Source organism: Maniola hyperantus, chromosome 13 (genome assembly GCF_902806685.2).
Source record: "Maniola hyperantus chromosome 13, iAphHyp1.2, whole genome shotgun sequence".
NCBI lineage: Eukaryota > Metazoa > Arthropoda > Insecta > Lepidoptera > Nymphalidae > Maniola > Maniola hyperantus.
Genome location: NC_048548.1, coordinates 13,214,468 through 13,235,649, shown reverse-complemented (window position 1 = coordinate 13,235,649; position 21,182 = coordinate 13,214,468). Strand labels below are relative to the sequence as shown.

Genomic DNA, 21,182 nt, shown 5'->3' with positions numbered 1-21,182 from the left:
AAACTCTAAAACCATAGACTGTCAAAACATTGGAGTGACGTTTACAAATTTTTATCGTGTTTTTATCGGTGTCGTAAATTTACGAAAAAAATCGCCACGCAGCATGGGAGATCCACCGACTCCGGATATGGACTCCAAGATACCCAGTCCTGAAGAGGAGGTCTCATCTTCCTCGGTAAAAATGAGTTCCGTTGTCTATATACGTCCTATACATAAGTGCGATTTTGTTACAAAGTTATTGGTTTTTCGTAGGACCGGCGACCTTTCGGAGGCTTGGAGTTCCAAGTTTCTGAAGTAGTTGGGAGACTGGAAGCAGTAGTGAATGCCCAAGATGTTGTAGAAGAGGAGAAAAAGCCAGAGGCGCGTAAAATAAGTACTGGTTTCTTTGAGCCAGACGAAATGCCAATGGACGAGATTTTGAAGGTTTTAGAAGACCTGGTGATGAAAACTGACCCTAGTTGTGAGAGCATAGAGCCACCCTTGCTGCCAACAGATGCTGTAACCCGAGCGGCGATTCTTTCCCATAGTATTTCTGCTTTGTTCGCAAGATTAGAGCGGGGCCACGCATCCAGACTTGGAGCTCATATAGCTAGTGAAACTACGCGGTGGATGTCGCACATGTTCAGGTAATATCAGTATAGACTGAAAATGTTATTAATCAGTACTTATATTTACACATACTTCAAAGTAAGTTTATCTTATACACGCATTCCTTTGTATTTTTCCTGCAAATAACTAATCAGCAATGTTTTTATACCTAGTTTTTCATAAATTTGAATCACATCACACTAATATTATAAAGGCGAATGTGTGTATGGATGTGTGTATGTTTGTTACTCACACAAAACTACTAGATGAATTTGGCTGAAATTTGGAAACTTTTTATCACAGAAAATCAATGAGTTCGCACAGGACTTCAAAAAAACCTATATCCAAGCTAACAAAATCACGGGCATCAGCTAGTATCTAATATTAAAAGCAACTTATTGTTTTTAGTTACATTCATTGTGTGGAAAAAATCATCATATAAAAACATTAGAAAAGTTACTGGAATATGAGTGATTTGCATGTTAATTATGAGTTGGTAATGATTCTAGCTAACCTTGACCTACTAACTTGTTAATAAAGAGTACAATGCATGCTTGCAATATGAATAGCAAATATATGTATGACGTTATAGACTACAAATATAAACATTTATAAACAACTTAAAGCTGTATTAAAAGATTGACTTTAGACTAGTCATAAACAGAAATAATTGCAAAACATCAAACTCCAATCTTAAATATATAAAAGGAAAAGGTGACTGACTGACTGACTGACTGACTGACTGATCTATCAATGCACAGCTCAAACTACTGGATGGATTGAGCTGAAATTTGGCATGCAGATAGCTATTATGACATAGGCATCCACTAAGAAAGGATTTTTGAAAATTCAACCCCTAAGGGGGTGAAATAGGGGTTGGAAACTTGTGTAGTCCCATACGGACGAATTTGCAGGCATAAGCTAGTTAGAAATAAAATGGTTTTTACTCAAACTTTTGGTACTTAATTCCTTCACATCATCAAATGAATCTACCACCATTTTACCATAATATTATGCAGTGAATAATTTAGTAATTTAGTAAGTAATTTTTTGTCTCATAAGTATTTTGCTAGCATTAGATACAGCTCATAATTGAGATAGATTTATCATTTATTTACCTACATAACTAGATAGGTATGTATATTCTAGGGTTCCGTACCTCAATAGGAAAAATGGAACCCTTATAGGATTACTTTGTTGTCTGTCTGTCTGTCAAGAAACCTAGAGAGTACTTCCCGTTAACCTAGAATCATGAAATTTGGAAGGTAGGTAGGTCTTATAACAGACATAAGGGGAAAATCTGAAAACTGTGAATTTGTGGTTACATCACGAAAAAAAATTAAAATGTGTATGTGAATAAATATTAGTATTTTTTTTCAAAGTAAGATAACTATATCAAGTGAAGTATCATATGAAAGGGCTTTATCTGTACATTCTAAATCAGATTTTATATTTTTTTATCCATGATAGTTTTTGAATTATCGAATTCGAAAATGTCGAAAAAATACGACTGTAGGACGAAACCCTCTGTGCGCGAGTCTGACTCGCACTTGGCCGGTTTTTAATAAACGAATGAATGAAATAGCCTCTACATCAAAGAATATAACTAGATAAACATAAAATACAAAGCAATATTACAATTGGCACCTTATCACTACAAAACAATCTCTACCAGACAACTAGGTATGTTGCATACTACAACCAGACAAAAGAGTAGTGTACATATTATAATTATACACAGGGCGGCGAGAATATCGCCGCGATTCTGTCGCCCGAGGAGATGGCGCTTACGAAAAGTCACATATGACTAGTATGAGTCACATATAACTACATAGACGCAGGTTGTTATCAAATTACAAGAGGGTACAAGCCTTTTACATGCAACAAGCAATCTTATCCAGTTAATTGAAACCCAAGGTGATTGATAAGGAATGGTACCCACAGATTTTAATCATGGCTGTGTAAAAGTGTATAGTTCACGACATGTCGTGATGGCAATCGGGGTGGGGACGCCCCGCACAGCCCCCGGCGCTAACCCGGTGCGGGATAGCGCTTTTGACGTGCGGGTGTGCTGGGCGTCCTTCCGCCACATACCCTGATTGCTATCTCGACCTTTCGCGTTTTATACTTATCAAACTTACCCACCATTTGCTATGTTTTTGAATTACAGTATTGCCAAGTGCATATTATCAAAATGTGCATAAGGTAGCGTACTAATACCCACCAAGCCTAACTAAGTCCCAGTTAACCCATATTACTGGGCTATGTTTTTTCAAAATTTGAAGCAGTGTACAGTACACGGCTGAAAGTAATGTACATCGACCTTTAGCAGGTGATAGCAGATTTGTAGAGCGTTGTCCCTGTCGTTGAGACCGACAAAACGTCATAAAGGTATGAGTGACAGAGACAACGCTCTACAAACCGAAATGTCATTCTAAAGGCCGATGTACATTACTTTTGGCCGCGTACTGTACCTACCTGTTATCACACTTGTAATAAATTATCTCTGACGGAAGTCACGTGATCTGTTGCGTCGATATCTTGAGTCAATTGTATAAATACGGGTGGCTGATGAATTTTAAGCCAGTCTGCGTTCAGACACAGACCCATTCGACTACTACATGCTTTTTTGTTTAGGTCGCCATTTTAATTGATTGGTTGTAATAGTAATTTTGTGCCCGGATCAGGTTAATGTTGTAGTTAGGTTAGAATAAAGAGTAAATCTCTCGGTAAGCCTGTACGCGTGTTATCAATGTCTGCGCGCAAATTTAACAAGAGAGGACATTCAAATAACTAATCCAAAAATAGCTTATAATGCCCTGCCTTTCTGTCTGACTTTTAAACTCACTTCTGCTACCCTTTTATACCTGAAAGCAAAGTATTCCAGTATACTATTTTAACGTATTATTATGCTGCCTTACCACTGATAAGCAATGAACTTAATGTATTTCAAACTCACATAAATGTTCCTTGTTTTTTAATGTGAGAATTAATCTGGTTTGGTCTTATTTACCTATTGTTTAATACTAATGTAATTTGCATAATTGTGTACGTTATATTCATTTTAGTTGTAATTAAATAGTACATTTCAAAAATAATAAAAATGTTCATTTACTAGCTGATGCCCGCGAATTTGTCCACGTGGATTTAGGTTTTTAAAAATCCCGTAGGAACTCTTTATTTTGCAAGACAAAAAGTAGCCTACGTCACTCTCTAGGTTTTTAACTAAAATGTCATGTCATGCAAAAAAAATTACGTCGATCCGTTGGTCCGTTGCGACGAGATTGTCTAAGTTAAACATGTCTAAGTAATAGCTTACTCTTATGTTTTTTGAAGGTTGGCAGAATATAGTGCATACTACCACCAAGAACAGTTAGAAGGCCTAGTGCGCGTCACGAGGATGTTACTTCATCACCGATACCCAAGATATTTGGAGGATGGAGGTAATTTTATTTCGCTTTACGCCCTTTTTGTCATTAACAAGATTTACAATGTACCAAAAGTTTTGTCCTACGCAAAAATTTTGTTAAAAGTTTCTTGCAATTTATTTCTAGGGCTATGGTGGGCGAGTCCATTATAAACAACCATTAACCATAATCAGCTTTTTTCAACTTCTTAGTCAAAATGAAAAGTCGAAATTCATCCAAAACATCGTTCATTTTCTGTCAAAAGCTTTTTATTCCACTACAAAAAGTGCTCTTAATAATCTGATTTGTTAGAAATGATAACTTATTGCATTTTTTGTATTTGTAAAATAATTTATCAAAGAAGTAGGTATAGATTTTTGAATCGACATTCCTCAGATAAAATTGTTTTTTTTTTTATTATTTTCAGCGTTAGCGTTCGCCAACCGTCTCCCCTCCATATACAGCTGTGTGGCGAGCCCACTAGGCGTCGTACAGCATCTGTGTAGACAGCTGGGCCTGCCTCTTGCTTGTGTTAGACCCGTACCCGTTGATGCTTCAGGTGAGAATATTCATATTTTAGGCCGTCTTGCAACATTGCTAAATAATATTATGTATAAGTCCCGCAAATTGCTAATGCGCGATCCCGCCATTTTAGTAATGTCAGCACTAGACTGAAGATTCGAGCTGATGGTATATTTTTATTTCGGCTGACGTCAAAATGACGTCTTTTTGATGTTAATGAGACAGAGTTCCAGCACAATAGCAATTTGCGGGACTTACATATTTTTTATTCTAAATATGAAACTTATATACATTGCGTTGTTTAAAATCCCACTTCTGATGTTCAGTGATCAGTCATATATTTTTTACTGTAGGTAAAAGCATGGACCTAGAAGCACTAGATCGTCTGTGTGAAGAAGACATAGCAGCTAGTCGCACCCCCCTACTAGTGCTGGGGGAAGTGGGGGGGCCGCCTCTAGGGTGGGGCACACCCCTCGCATCCCTTGCAGCGTTGTGTAACAAACGAAATGTGCATCTACATGTCCGGGGACATGCGTTGGCCCTGCCCGCTGTTATGCCTAGAGAACAGGTTAGTAAATATTGAGTAATAGACTAGTGACATAGAATAACATAGACTCGTGCTGTCTCGCTCATAATTCGCACGTACAACCCGTCGGAAATATCTGCGAACCTGGCTTAATGGCGTTGTGCAACGTGCTTGCGTTGGCAACGGTACTGGTAGAACGTAGTGTTTATATACTCTAGGTGAGCTGCGGGGAAGCGCATTATTTTGACAATAACCTTATACTTGTAGTTTTAGTGATTTAGTATTTTTCAAACCCTCAATGTATAGCTGCAAAACTCGGGGTCCCGGGGGGGGGGGGGGGGGGGGACCTCGCGGCCAGCAGCAATCTGCAACGTTCGGTGGCTGACTGACGCTAGTTAGCTAGTTTTATTTGCAATACATTGCGTACTTTAAAAAAATACAGGGTTTTTAATTTAATCTTTGCGTTTATGTGTGGTATCTTATCAGTAACTAGCTTATGCTCGCGACTTCGTCCGCGTGGACTACACAAATTTCTAACCCCTATTTCACCCCCTTAGGGGTTGAATTTTCAAAAATCCTTTCTTAGCGGATGCCTACGTCATAATAGCTATCTGCATGCAAAATTTCACCTCGATCTGTCCAGTGGGTTGAGCTGTGTGTTGATAGATCAGTCAGTCAGTCACCTTTTCCTTTTATGTATTTAAAATCACCAGTACTATCACATGTCTTTCTTTTTGCTAGCATTCTTATTACACAGGCTGTAATTAGAATGCTAGCAAAAAGAATATAGTTATATGTATACTTAATCATAACTTTATATTTCAGACATATAGCATAGCAGACTCTCTCACGTTAACACCTGGTCCGTGGTTTGGTGTACCGGGCTTACCCACTGTTGTATCCTTTTCAAAATGTATACAAAAGTTTAGGTTAATCAGTAGATTAAAAAAAAAACCGGCCAAGTGCGAGTCAGGCTCGCGCAATGAGGGTTCCGTACTACAGTCGTATTTTTTCGACATTTTGCACGATAATTCAAAAACTATGATGCATAAAAATAAATAAAAATCTGTTTTAGAATGTACAGGTGAAGCCCTTTCATATGATACCCCACTTGATATAGTCACTCACTTCGAAAGTTGAAAATACTAATTATTAGTTCATGACCACAATTTAATTTTTTTTGTGTGATCTAACCCTAAATTCACGGTTTTCAGATTTTTTCCTAAATGTCAGCTATAGGATCTCGATCTACCTACCTGCCAAATTTCATGATTCTAGGTCAACGGGAAGTACCCTGTAGGTTTCTTGACAGACAGACAACAAAGTGATCCTATAAGGGTTCCGTTTTTCCTTTTGAGGTACGGAACCCTAAAAAGAATATAACTTTTAAGTTCTCACGCGACATTTTAACTTTTTGTGTCATCTGTCGTACGATTTTAGTCCTTACTAGATGATGCTCGCGAATTCGTCCGCGTGGATTAAGGTTTTTAAAAAATCCCATGGGAACTCTTTAAGTTTCCGCGATAAAAAGTAGCCCATGTCCTTCCCCGGGATGTATGCTAACTCTGTACCAAATTTCATCAAAATCGGTTGAACTGTTGGGTCGTGAAAAGCTAGCAGACAGACAGAGAGGCAGATAGGTAGACACACTTTTGCATTTATAATATTAGTATGGATTATAAAGGCGAATCATACAAGTTTGACACGACAGTTGACACTTGATACATAGAGCTAAAATGGCGCGTGAGTTCTCAGTTTGTACGGACTTTATGTTGACTTGAGAACCTCATGTTTTTCGTTGGTTCGTAAAATCAAAATAAAATGGTTATGTAGTTATTTCTTTAGCATAATTTCAGACATTTTATAGGATACCAGAATCTATTACGGCTAATGACCATTCCAAAGCAGTAAATCCGGTAAGCATTCTGTGGGTTCCGTACCCAAAGGTTACCAACGGGGCACTATTACCAAGCCTTCGCTGTCCGTTCGTTCGTCTCATCTCGTGGCGTGACGGCCTCCGCTGTCTGTCAACGGGCTGTATCTCGTGAATCGTAATAGGTAGAGGGTTAAAATTATTACAGAATGTGTATTTCTATTGCCGCTATAACAAATAATAAAAATTTCAAAATGGCTGCCATGAAAATAAAAAATAAATAAAGAGGGTTATTTCTTGTATGATGGTTCCGTCGTGTGCAAATGCAAATTCGCCCAAGTTGACTCGCAGAGCTCGCTATGCTTGCTTACCTACTACAATATGATATCCGTGACTTCGACCGTATGAATTTTTCTTTTTAAGACTCTAATTTTCCGGGACTTACTACGTTTCCTAGATGCTATTTCTGCACCGAATTTCTTCAAAATCTGTTTTAAATGGATGAGCCAGCCACTAAAAGGTAACAGAGGTTTATAATGCTTGTATGGATTTTCCCGTAGGCCGGTAGCCGAGAAGGCGCTTTAGCTGCGCTAGCCGGTTTGACTGCCGGCTCGGCTAGGCTAGCCGCGTTGCCGCTGTGGACGTGCGCACGCGCCGCCGGGGCGAAGAGACTAGCTCGACGGATCGACGCGGCCTTCCGGTCCGCTAGAGCCGCGCGAGCGTTGATAGCTAATGCTGACTTGCGGCTATTGGTGAGTGCGCTATGATAATAGTTAAAACATGCTTAAACTGTATTTCAGGCAAAGAGTTTCGTTATCGTTTGTCTTAAAATTAAATGCATATGCAGCTCGAAGAAACTTCACTAGCGTGATTTGACTCCGTAAAGCGCCATCTAGTTTTGTATGCACAAATTTTTGCGTTGTAAGCTACGAATTTTTGTATCTTACTCGTAGGTCAACAGCGTCAATATTTCAAGTCTAGTTTTCAGTATATTTTCTTGGTATTCAGGAATTACTTAAAGACAATAATAATTACTACTGTTTGTTTCTTCTGTATGCTAAAATAAGTTAAGTCTCTTAATTATATCTGTTGTTATCTTTCAGAGTGAGCGGCCAGGAGGTGACGAACCACCAAACGTGGATTTAGTAGTAAGTGCAACTGTTATTTATGTGGATGTAACCACAAATTCACGGTTTTCGTATTTCTTCCTTTAGGGTCGTCATACAAATACGTGCATTTGATTTTTTTTTTCACGGATCCGTCAAATCACGGATGAGTGCACAAACGCCCAAAGACCCTTGTGCTATAAGTCTTACCTACCTGACCATGATTCTAGGTTAACGGAAAGTACCCTATAGGTTTTGATTTCCTTGGTTTGACAGACACAACGAAGTGATTCTATAAGGGTTCCTTTTGAGGTACGGAACCGTAAAAAAAGAGTAGTAAAAGTTGTTGTTTCTTGCAGGACGCGATATCACAAGCGTCCGCGTGCGTAGCGTTCCAGTTCGCACCAACAGATGTGGAAAAACCACTACCGTACTATGACAAACTGAATTCTTGGCTCGGGCAGGTTTTACAGAGGGAAGCTGATATGGTGAGCATTTTAGAGTAAATAACTTTGTACATGTAAGATGTTTGTAGGGGACTGCTGAAGCTAGCGTTTTGCTATGTTGGTCTTTCTGTAAAACCTAGCGCGGACAGTCAGTTGCTCCCTGCCGGTCGCCGATACTGGTCCTATATGTATGTATTTACCTTTGGAAAGAAGTCAATTAAACGGTAATTTATTGGTGAACTTTTGTGTCATTAAACCAGATAGACTGAGCAGAACACGGCGCTATTTATTGGTAAGATGGCTTTCTTATAGTACACCTATAAACGGGTAACGAAATATCGAAAGACAGGTAAAATGTCCAAAAATTGTCTAAGTTAAGGAATAATTCAATGTATGTAACCATTTAAATAAATTAATCAAGGTTTTCATAAAATACGCATTTTTTTTTTAAATAAAAATATCGAGTAGCTTTAGTTTTAAGTTTGCGTAATAATTATCACCACTATATCTTAGAAATCCAACATCTGACCATCAAAAAGAGTTATTAATTACCTACCTATTTTGAATAAATCATTTGACTTTTGAGCAAACGAGTAGGCGGGTCACCTGATGTTAAGTGATTACCGCCGCCCAACTTGATTAAAAATAAATTTAAAAAAAAGCATAGGGTGCAGGGTGTGGCTTTTAACTATTAACAGGGTGTAACTTAACATTTTTTTCCCCCAGATTAGTATAGAAGTATGTGAGACAGAGCCACATGGCGTAGTACTCCGGTACTGTCCATTAGAAGGTTCTCTTCTAGAAGAGGACCGTGTAGAAGCGTGGGCGAGTGTTCTAGAAGCACAGTTACACGTGTTACACGCGACCGTGGCGCTGAGGGAGCCCTTCCAGCAGAGGGTGAAGGAACACGCGTGCTTGAGACTGGTACACGTGCCTGGATGGGCAGGTAAGGAATACCTACTATAGTCGACGCATTTTAAACTGAGTCGTCGAGTTATCTGTCTGTTTCGCTCGCACTTACAGGTCGTCGGGCAAGTGCGAGCGAAACAGACAGATAACTCGACGACTCAGTTTAAAATGCGTCGACTATAGACACGTTGGCAGACTTCACACACCTTTGAGAACATTATGGAGAACTCGCGGACATGCAGATATCCTCAAGATGTTTTCTTACACTTTGATATTTCATTTTTTGTGTCATTCACGTGTTACCAGATAGATCCTTGTTTACATATAAACACTTTATGCACAAGAGCAAAAAAAGCAGTTTTAGTCCGCTTACAGCCAGCGTAAAGAAGAACTTTACGAGCATGAGAAGTGAAAAAAATATTTGTTGTAATATAAATAATATAATATAAAAATATAAACTTCTCAGTAGTCTTGCTTGTATAATCAGTGACCACAAGTAAATAACTAGCACTGTTCTTAGGTTTGGGCGGTGTTCGATACATACCCCCCGGCTGGGAAGACGCGCCGCCGGAAGAACTCAACAACCTAAACAAGCAGCTGGTAGAAACTCTGCGGGCGACGGACGGCGCGTTCTCGTGTGGGGACGGCGAAGACGGGATGGCCTGTGTAAGGTTAGTTAGTCATATAACACTGTTAGGTCTAGGCGGTGTTCGATACATACTCCCCGGCTGGGAAGACGGGATGGCCTGTGTAAGGTTAGTTAGTCATATAACACTGTTAGGTCTAGGCGGTGTTCGATACATACTCCCCGGCTGGGAAGACGGGATGGCCTGTGTAAGGTTAGTTAGTCATATAACACTGTTAGGTCTAGGCGGTGTTCGATACATACTCCCCGGCTGGGAAGACGGGATGGCCTGTGTAAGGTTAGTTAGTCATATAACACTGTTAGGTCTAGGCGGTGTTCGATACATACCCCCCGGCTGGGAAGACGGGATGGCCTGTGTAAGGTTAGTTAGTCATATAACACTGTTAGGTCTAGGCGGTGTTCGATACATACTCCCCGGCTGGGAAGACGGGATGGCCTGTGTAAGGTTAGTTAGTCATATAACACTGTTAGGTCTAGGCGGTGTTCGATACATACTCCCCGGCTGGGAAGACGGGATGGCCTGTGTAAGGTTAGTTAGTCATATAACACTGTTAGGTCTAGGCGGTGTTCGATACATACTCCCCGGCTGGGAAGACGGGATGGCCTGTGTAAGGTTAGTTAGTCATATAACACTGTTAGGTCTAGGCGGTGTTCGATACATACTCCCCGGCTGGGAAGACGGGATGGCCTGTGTAAGGTTAGTTAGTCATATAACACTGTTAGGTCTAGGCGGTGTTCGATACATACCCCCCGGCTGGGAAGACGCGCCGCCGGAAGAACTCAGTTAGTTAAGAGTCAAATAAAACTGGTCAAGTGCGAGTCGGAATCGCACACGAACGATTCCGTAACATCGTTCAAGAAATGACACTTTTTAATTATTAATGTCCCGTATCCGAAGTGTGCCAACGTGACCCTATTAAATAGAGTGGAACCACATGATGCGTTGGTGCGATGTTAGTTAAGTGATTACCGCAGCCCATGAACATTTGCAGCACCAGAGGAACCGCCGATGCGTTGCCCTTGCCGGTCTTTCAGGAATTTGTTGGTCCGCCCCATAGAGCAGAAACAAAGAGGAGTTGGCCTAAGCAACTGTGCACTGTGATTTTCAACTAGGTCCTGACGTCATCACTGTGGGCGGGGCCTTAGTTAGTATGCTGTCTGCGTTCGTCAGGTTCACATATATTGAGACTCGTATTATCGGTGTGTTTTCGCGTTTTTAAGAACAAAAGGATGAAGTGTTGTGTTTTATCGTGTCAAAGTTATTCAGACAGACGTTCTGATGCTATGAATGGTATCACATTTCATTTGTAAGTAATTTTATACGTAATTATTAAAATAGTTCTAGAAAATGACATCTAGTGTGAGATAGCTGAACTATGTAGTGACATCAATATATCGATGTTAGGTCGCTAAGCGAGTAGTTTTGCTACTAACCCGCAGATGGAAAATTGAGAAGTGGGCGGCGTTCCACAACCCCTCACCCCGCAAAATGTCACTCGATATTTCATAGGGAAATCTTAATACAACATCTCCTCTTTGTTTCTGCTCTATGGTCCGCCCCTTGAATAACCCCATGTTGTAATCTAGTGGGAACACCGCCGACGGGAGTTGATTCCACAGTTTGCATGTGCGTGGAAAGAAGGATCTGGCGCAACGAACGGTCGGAGTGCACCAGACACAGAGGTGGTGAGGGTGAAATTGCTTATGGTGGCGCGCGGTGCGGTTGTAGAAAAGGAAGAGTGGAGTGAGGTCAAAAAGCTCTTGAGAGGATTCCCCATTACTCTCTTGACCACTTCACTCTTAAAGTGGGAACACCGCCGATGGGAGTTGATTCCACAGTTTGCACTTTATCTATTGCAGATTTGGCATGGTAACCGCAGACACGGATGTAGACGAATTGTTGGATCTCGTGATATCGGCGGGGAAAGATGTTGAGGAGAATTCAAAAGCACTTGTCGACATGACTGAGGTTGTAAAAAAAGGTTGGATCTTTGTATTATTTTTGAATCTTATAGCCTAAAAAACTTGCTCTGGGTGCGCCATTAGTATACAGGGTCCAAGATAATATATTAAACAAGTACAGATCGCTCACTCTCTATTTAAAATTGTAACTAGTTCAAGACTATTACTAGATGGCGTCACTTGGTTCGTATGAAATATATTTTTTATGGATTTGACGAAATATCATATTTTACTTGTCTGGTTCATCAAATTTATTTATATTTAGTAACAAAATACAAAATTTTCACAACATCACCATCGGAAAAAGCTAATTCTTAATTTTAATTATTGACTCATTGAACTTTACGATATGAGCCTCAATAGCTCATCCGGTAAAGGAGTGGACTGAAAACCGAAAGGTCGACGGTTCAAACCCCGCCCGTTGCACTATTGTCGTACCTACTTCTAGCACAAGCCTCACGCTTAGTTGGAGAGGAAAGGGGAATATTAGTCATTTAACATGGCTAATGTTCTTTTTTTTAAAAAAAAAAAAAAAAAAATATCCATAGCATTTTGCTTTGGATAGCTGAAGTAGTATTACAAAATTCCAGTAGATGGCGTAACAAAATGACTTGTTACTTGAAAATAAAATTATTATTTTGCCTTTGGATTGGTGACGGTTGAATTTGACGGTGTATTACAATTTTCTGAGTGCTTTTATTTCTTTTCCCTATTTCGTTTGTGAATTGTTTCTGCTATATGGACTCCGAGATTCTGCTAACCCGATTACTTGTGCTTGCTCCTGGATTTTTGATGATGCCAAACTGCTGACCTACGCTTGATACCGGACCCTCTGATGATTGCCTGTGATTTTGGATTTCGTTTATTATTTGAGTAAAATTTGAGTTGGCTCTAAATAAAATTGAGTTTCATCAGCTGTTCGATAGATGGCACTAAATAAATTCGCATCTCACATTTTAGCTTGCACAATAATGCCATCACACTATAAGGAGTTGACCTACAAGGTACCGGCGACTTAAAGGAGTTTTACGCAAGCTTTAAAGGAATGTATGACGTTAGCGATCTTACTTGTATATATTATCTTTGACAGGGTGTAAGAAAAACGCTAGCAAAAACTTAGCATCATACTAAACACAATCCAATACCAATAACCAATTGCCTCATTTTGTAGTTTTAGTGATTTAGTATTTTTCAAACCCGCAATGTATAGCGTGCAAAACTCGGGTCAATGCCCCGCTTACGACACGGCATTGACTCTGAGTGACCTCTGGCGTCAGTTAGATGTTTTATTTGGTTTGTGTATCGTAAACTTTTACAAAATATGTAACAGGATTTTTTATTAATTTTTTGCGGTTTTTAGGGTATCTATTACATGTCTTCGTTTTTGTCAGCGTCTGTCATTCTAAAGGTCGATGTACATTATTTTCTGCCGTGTGCTGTATCTATATTTTATTAAACAGGTATAACGGCAGCGCAAGAGGAGCTAGCGCGCGAGGCGTGGCAGGAGGGGCTGTTGCGGCGAGTCCCAGTGGTGGGCCGCGTGGTGTCGTGGTGGGCTCCACCCGCGCCGCCCGCGGGCCGGCGACTGCTGCTGGCCAATGGCATGCTGCAGACCACTGAGGACATCTACCGGTGAGTTTGTGTTTAACCGGACGAAGCAGCGGAGAACAAACGAACAGAGAACAAGTCACCTAGGGCCATAAGCCAAGATTTGCAGGCCCTAGTCGGTCAAATTCCGGCTTAAAGTCACCAAGGCACAAAGTTGTCCTGCGCCCCACCCGGGTAAGGAGCCATGCCTCGAGGTCCGCTTGGCCGTTCCGACCAAACAGAGAAGACCCGCACGTCCACGTCTGTGTTTCAGAGCCTGTGTCGTGCACTTCATAGAGGCAGATAATAAAATCTATATATATAAAAGGAAAAGGTGACTGACTGACTGACTGACTGACTGACTGACTGACTGACTGATCTATCAACGCACAGCTCAAACTACTGGACGGATCGGGCTGAAATTCGGCATGCTGATAGCTATTATGACGTAGGCATCCGCTAAGAAAGGATTTTTGAAAATTCAACTCCTAAGGGGGTGAAATAGGGGTTTGAAATTTTGTAGTCCACGCGGACGAAGTTGCGAGCATAAGCTAGTAAATAATAAAAATAAAAAAGCATTATGGGATTATTATAAATAAAACTTAAAATACTAGACATCAAAATAAAATAAAATAATAACATAGAGGCAGATAAGCACTGCTTAACTTGAGATTTTAACACTAAAAATAAATTCAGTTATAATGCCAATAGCATTCTGTTAACCTCTGAGGATGTCTAGTGGTGAGTTAGATTTGAAAATCTATTGTGTGAATTTTTTACTTTGTCCGTATCTCAAATTTTATCTTAATAGCTGTAAGTTTTGTATAAATTTCTACATACTTGCATATAGTTTTAACAGACATTTTTTTCACAGATGCGTACAAAAGAAAGAGAAGGAAGAACCGGCGCGCGCGCATTCACCCACGCGGCAAACGCAGCCTGAGGACCAATAGCATTACACCCGTGAGTCGCCCCTCACACACATACACACGAATCTATTGTATAAACGATAAGCGACTTTATTGCAAAATATATAAGGTCTAGGTTACTCTAGTAAGTCGCGTCACAAACGCATACATTTTATAAACGATAATCAAACTTTTTTCAAAGGAATAAGGTGTATAATAGCGAACAATAGCATTACAGCCGTGAGTTGCGTCACACGCATGCACACGTATCTATTGTGTAAACGATAAGCGACCTTATTGAAAAGTTTTAAGGTCCAGAATAGCATATAATAGCCGTAACGTCACACACGCATACATAAAAATGCATTGTATAAACGATAATCAAACGTATGTCAAAGGAATAAGGTGTATAATAGCTAACAATAGCGTAACAGCAGTGAGTTGCGTCACACACATACACACGAATCTATTGTATAAACGATAAGCGACCTTATTGTAAAATGTTTAAGGTCTAGGTTACTCTAGTAAGTCGTGGCTTGCGCGTGGCAAATCTAGTGCTATCCTTTTCCGCAAGCAACATTATGAAAGGGACAGCAATAGATTTAGACGTGTCATTTTAGTTTAGTTTGGAGATTCTGTACAACGGCGCGTGATTACGTATCTTGCGACAGGCGTAATTCTCGCGCTCATTGCTGTCAAACGTCACACGTAACAGCAGCTAGAGAGAGACATCAATAGCCACGAAGCAAAATAAGAAGAAGAGAGACAGCAAATGAACTGTCGCATTGCTACTGCTGTCGCGTTGCTGTCGCTACTGCAACATTTTACGTAATCCCCCCGCGGAATTAGCCACAATGGCATTACACAAATAAGTCGCGTCACATACGCATACATAGAAATACGGTGTACAAATGATAAGCAATCTTATGGTTTTAGTAATAAGGCTTAGAATAGTAAAACGTAAGATGCATAATGAACGTCAGTAGTTCACGAGTTGAGTCTCCTCAACACACAGACCCGAATCGCATAAACGATACGCAACCTTATGTTAAAGCAATATGGTCTAGAATAGAAAAAACCGGCCAATTGCGAGTCAGGCTCGCGCGAAGAGAGTTCCGTAATACAGTCTTATTCCCCAAATGTCAGCTATAAGGTCTACCTACCTGCCAAATTTCATGATTCTAGGTCAACGGGAAGTACCCTGTAGGTTTCTTGACAGACAGACAGACAACAAAGTGATCCTATAAGGGTTCCGTATTTCCTTTTGAGGTACGGAACCCTATAAAACCAAGAAAAGTAAACAATGCCAATAATTACCACAACACTAGGAACTCAAATACCCTACACATCATAATAATGTATAAACAATAAACAATCTTATTGTAAGAATTTTAAGGTCTAGAATGTATTAAAATTTATGTACATACATAATATACGTACATGTTTAATGTTTATGATATAAACATTGAGGCATTGGTTTATAGGCATAAGAAATCACTTACTATGTAAACGATTAAAAATCGATCTTATTGTAATGTGATAAGTTCTGAAATAATATTATTACGTTTTGGTTATTGAAAAACATCCCTTTTTGGAAGTCGTTTCAAAAAAAACGTGGAATATGGGGTAATTAGGGTGTGTGAAATAACCGTAGTTTACTGATTTACGTAATTTGTATTATAAAATTATAATAATATAATGACGTATTCCTATACTATAATAATTGATTACTGTATTAGCAATAATAATAAATAAACTGTAAATGTATTAACTACTTATAAAAGAGCTTTGATTTTATTTTATTGTTCAGAGAACCCAGACCCGTAAAGGCAGTTTAAAAAGCTATCCCTAAAAACCTAATCTAAACCCTAAACCTGTTTTTAAGTAGGTACTTTATTTGCGTACTATTTGGTTAGATATACCTATTATATCAATTTTAAAAAACACTCGATAAATCTCATTTTTTTATTAGGTACAAATAGGACAAAACGTTTTCATACTTCAAAAAAATACTTCTTAAAATCCATACTTACTTCATACTAATAATTATTATAAATGCGAAAGTGTGTCTGTCTATCTGCTAGCTTTTCACGGCCCATCCGTTTAACCGATTTTGATGGGTACAGAGAAAAGCTAGCAGACAAACAAACAGACACACTTTCGCATTTATAACAGTAAGGTAGTAGGTATGGATTACACAAGTTATACAATACAGAAAAATATATTGATGTAAGAATAACGCTCACTCATCACATTTTTTTTAAAATAAAATTAATAGATTCACAATCATTTACGTGATCACTAGAGTGTATACTCTGATTTTTAATTCGGTGGAATTCTGACGTTGTCATTTTGATACATAAGGGGAGTTATTTGTATGGGAAACAGTGTGACCACCACCTGAAGTTCGATTTTACCCCAAATTAATTATATAATTATTTTTAATTTGGTGGAATTCTGAAAGATGTCATTTGAGACATTGGGTGGGTTGTTTGTATGCAAAACGGGGTTACCACCGGTTTTACCAAAAGCCGTACCTAATATTTTAGGAATTTTTTAATACTTAAGCGGAAATCCGTTGTTATAAGCATCCTACCTTGGTCTGGCTTTTTTTATTTTCTCCCTAATTAACTATTTCGACATTGATATTTAGGTGCCACTTGAAATTGAAATGTGGTTGTATTAATCAATGATTTAATACAAACTTCTCGTTATTCTTTAGAATCCATAGCCTATTTTATTTGAATTTTTTACCCTAATTTGTGCGAACTGTTTTATCCCTGGTAACATTAAGAAACGTCAGAATTCCACGGAATTAAAAATCAGACTATAGTAATTATTGTAGCTTTTTATATTACGTCTTAGAATAGATTACAATAGTAAATAGATAGTTATAATGTAGATTTTGAAAGTCCACTAGGATTGAAAACAAAAAAATATATAGGTACTTATTAACTATTCTTTAGAGAGTACTGCCTTAGTAATTATTAGAAACTAGCTTATGCTCGCGACGTCGTCCGCGTGGACTACACAAATTTTAACCCCCTATTTCACCCCCTTAGGGCTTGAATTTTCAAAAATCCTTTCCTAGCGGACGCCTACGTCATAATAGCTATCTGCATGCCAAATTTCAGCCCGATCCGTCCAGGAGTCTGAGCTGTGCGTGCGTAGAGCAGCCAGTCAGTCAGCCAGTCACCTTTTCCTTTTATATATTTAGATTATTAAGGAATTCCCGTCTATTGTTAATTGTTATCGATTTTCAATTTTCTTAATCGATTTTTAGTTCATTCAGAGATTGGTGTACCCAATAATCTTAAAATTAATTAACTGCAATTTCAATTTCTGTGACCAGTTACTAAGTTAAGTGTAATGTATAAATAAATTAAATAATTACTATTTAATTTAAATTTTCTTGCGTATATCTCGCTATGTTAATTTCGAATACACTATTATGACATGAAGGTGCAAACACATTAGCTTGTTGTAGTGTGTTGTGATGCGACTGACGGCGGCGATTAGAGTCAAACGCAAACTCAAATTATTTATTCAGAATAGGTAAAATTTTACGCTTACTGATGGTCAAAATTTTAATTTGTAAAATGATAATATAGTGGTGATGATTAATACGTACTTAAAACTAAAGCTACGAGGCTTCCAAACGCGCCCAGGTCTGAGAAGAGCCTATACAACAAACTCAGTCGTCACATAACACATTTTATAATATGAAGGCGCGCTCAGATTGATCAATCATCGATTCAGATTGCGTTGGCAACCAACGACCACTGATTTACCACTGCAACTCTTATTTTCTTACAACTTGATATCGAGTGTCATACTAATTTTGAATTCATAAAACTTGATTTTTGTTTGATATATATCCCTTTACAAATAGTAATTTAGTTCAGTAGTTACAACACACCACGACACACTAGTGAGATTGCAGCTTAAATCACAAGAAGTAAATTGCATCCAATCTAATTTTTTATTTATTGAAATTCAATTCATCTATCATTTTGTAAAAAAATCAGTATTTTTTATTTATAATTGAATCTTAGTATCGATTCAGGATTGTGTGATTGCTAATCGCTATTAATTTTATATTCGTTTAAACAAAATATACTATTTTGTTTAAACGAACTAAATTCTTTCACGAATTGAGTCTCCACGAGAAAGTAAAAAGTGCCGCGAGGCGCATTTTGGAAGCTTTCCTTCGTCATGTAAAATGAAAATGTGAAGTTTTGTTTAATCAAATATGAATATGTTTACGCTGTATTGGCTGTAGCTTGTATGGGCTAGAATTTTTATATTTTCTCGAAAAATCTTGTATTTATCGAAAAATTCAACTTGAAAATGTAGTCGATAGCGATACTACAATGTGATTACTATTACTATATATTTTAATAATTAAGTTTTGAGTTCAAATTATATTCCAAATATAGGCATATAAGTTTATGAGTCTTTATTCAAAAAAGTTATAGAAAGTTCATACTAAATCAAGCTATCCACGCAGAGAGCGCACCTAATGATCGAAGTTGTGTCAATATAGAGATTCATTGCTTTAACATCCATAGCTCAGTGCGCAAAAACTATTGTACATTGTATGTGCATTGTGCATGGAGCATTAGTAACAACTCATAAAATATAAACTTTGTATAATTTTTAGGGTTCCGTACCTTAGGAAGGAAAAAAAGGAACCCTTATAGGATCACTTTGATGTCTGTCTGTCCATTGTGTCTGTCAAGAAAACGGGTACTTCCCGTTGACCTAGTATCATGAAATTTGGCACAACAACATGAAACAAAATTAAAATGTGTTCATGAACAAATAAAGTATTTTCAATTTTCAAAGTCAGATAACTATACCAAATGGGATATCATATAAAAGGGCTTTACCTGTACATTCTAAAACAGATTTGTATTTATTTTTATGCATAATAGTTTTTGATTTATCGTGCAAAATGTCGAAAACATACGACTGTAGTACGGAACCCTCGGTGCGGCCGGTTTTTTTTTTGTAAATAAAAAAATATTTGTGGTGCGTTTGTATAATCTAAAGAATATTATAAAGATTATAGCGCCAAACTTGTGCGTTCCGAAAAGAACTGCGGGCCAAATGCGAAAGTTGTAACTTTAGAGCGGACGTTGAGTTTGGTGCAGATTAATTTTAGAAGTTATAAATTAAAAATAGTTATTGGGTAATTTTTGAAATAGCGTACTGATACTTATTAATTATTAATTTAATTTACCCATCAGTGTTGTATCATTTCAAATTTGTCAAAAAAATTCCCTACTCCTAGACTTATTTGATGTACGCAGGTGAAAAAAAACTAGTGTTGTAGCGTGTCGTGATGCGACAAAAAGCTATCAGAGTCAACATTTTATTAATTTTTTAATAATTTTAAAATGTTCTGACTGATGTTTTATATGGGTCCCCTGAATATAATAATATTATTTATTTATTTTATTTTATTTATATAAAGACGTGCACAATAGTCTATAGTACCGCTCTGGTCGATCATCACGCCAGAATGTATTTCAACACATCACAACACAGCAGTTTGTTTGCACCTTTATGCCAACGTTCATTTTCACTCCCTATCTGTAATCTGTAGATAATTTACCTAAGCAACGTAGTTTGACCATACAATATTTAACAATAATTGTATGGTATTTTTGATAGTACTAAGTAACTTATCTACAAATTGAAAATGAACGTAAGGGGACCTGCCTATGTTATGCGACAGATCGACATGGCAATCGGGGTGAGGCCCCGGTGCGGGATAGCGCGGGTGACGTGCGGGGTGTTCCCCCGCCTCATACCCCGATTGCCAACTCTACCTGTCGCGTACTATACCTATTGTTTAATATCTCATACTTCCTGGCGATAGAATTACTAAGGATACGATACACAGCCTGATTAAAGCAATTAATATATTTATTGTGATTTGTAATTTAAGTTAGCTACTGAAAAGAAAAATAAACTTATAAAATGTTATGAAAAAGTTGTCTTTTGTTTTTACTAGATTAACATCCTATTATGTATAAGAACTAAATAATATGAATATTTAGACAAGCATGCTTGTAGGTACTTCAGTTTGTGTTCTTAGACTCGCACACGAAGGTTCCGTACCATCACCCTAATATAATAGGGTAGGAAAGGCATTCCGAACCAGTGGTAGATGCATCCGACTATTCGAAAGTACTTGTAAAAGTTTATTCGAATAAAAAAGATTTTTATTTATTTATTTAAAATAGGTACCAATTACCATCCTACAAGATTATACAGTATACTTTTTAATTTAGGTAAGTACATGCTGGCAGGCGGCAATAGAAATACACTGAAAATTTCAACTCTACCTACTACGGGTCATGAGATGCATACAGCCCGCTGACAGACAGACGGCGGGGGCTTAGTGATAGGATCCCGTTGGCACCTTTCGTCTACAGAATCATCTTTTGTAAATGTACAGTACGCAGTAGAAAATAATGTACATCGGCCATTAGAATGATATTTCGGCTTTGTAGAGCGTTGTCTCTGTCACTCATACCTCTACATGACGTTTTGTCGGTCTCAACGACAGAGAATGCTACACATTACTTTCTGCCGCGTACTGTACCACTCATCATCCATGCACTCTTTTCTTTGTTGTCTTAGATTTTTTGTTATCAGCTGCTTGATTGCGGGAACTTTACGTTGCATGCT

The 21,182-nt window shown here is 38.3% G+C and overlaps 1 protein-coding gene across 1 annotated transcript; it reads left to right on the top strand.

The window, feature by feature from the left end:
• The first annotated feature begins 26 nt into the window (after window positions 1–26).
• On the top strand, window positions 27–20,439 carry LOC117987470 (pyridoxal-dependent decarboxylase domain-containing protein 1). Its single transcript, XM_034974486.2, has 15 exons — window positions 27–175; window positions 253–626; window positions 3,925–4,031; window positions 4,423–4,554; window positions 4,871–5,085; window positions 5,869–5,940; window positions 6,900–6,959; window positions 7,477–7,668; window positions 8,020–8,064; window positions 8,382–8,510; window positions 9,195–9,414; window positions 9,898–10,048; window positions 11,884–12,005; window positions 13,446–13,617; window positions 14,447–20,439. Exons 1-15 carry the CDS (start codon window positions 104–106, stop codon window positions 14,523–14,525), a joined length of 2,142 nt encoding a protein of 713 aa, XP_034830377.1. The 5' UTR covers window positions 27–103; the 3' UTR covers window positions 14,526–20,439.
• The last annotated feature ends 743 nt before the right edge of the window (window positions 20,440–21,182 follow it).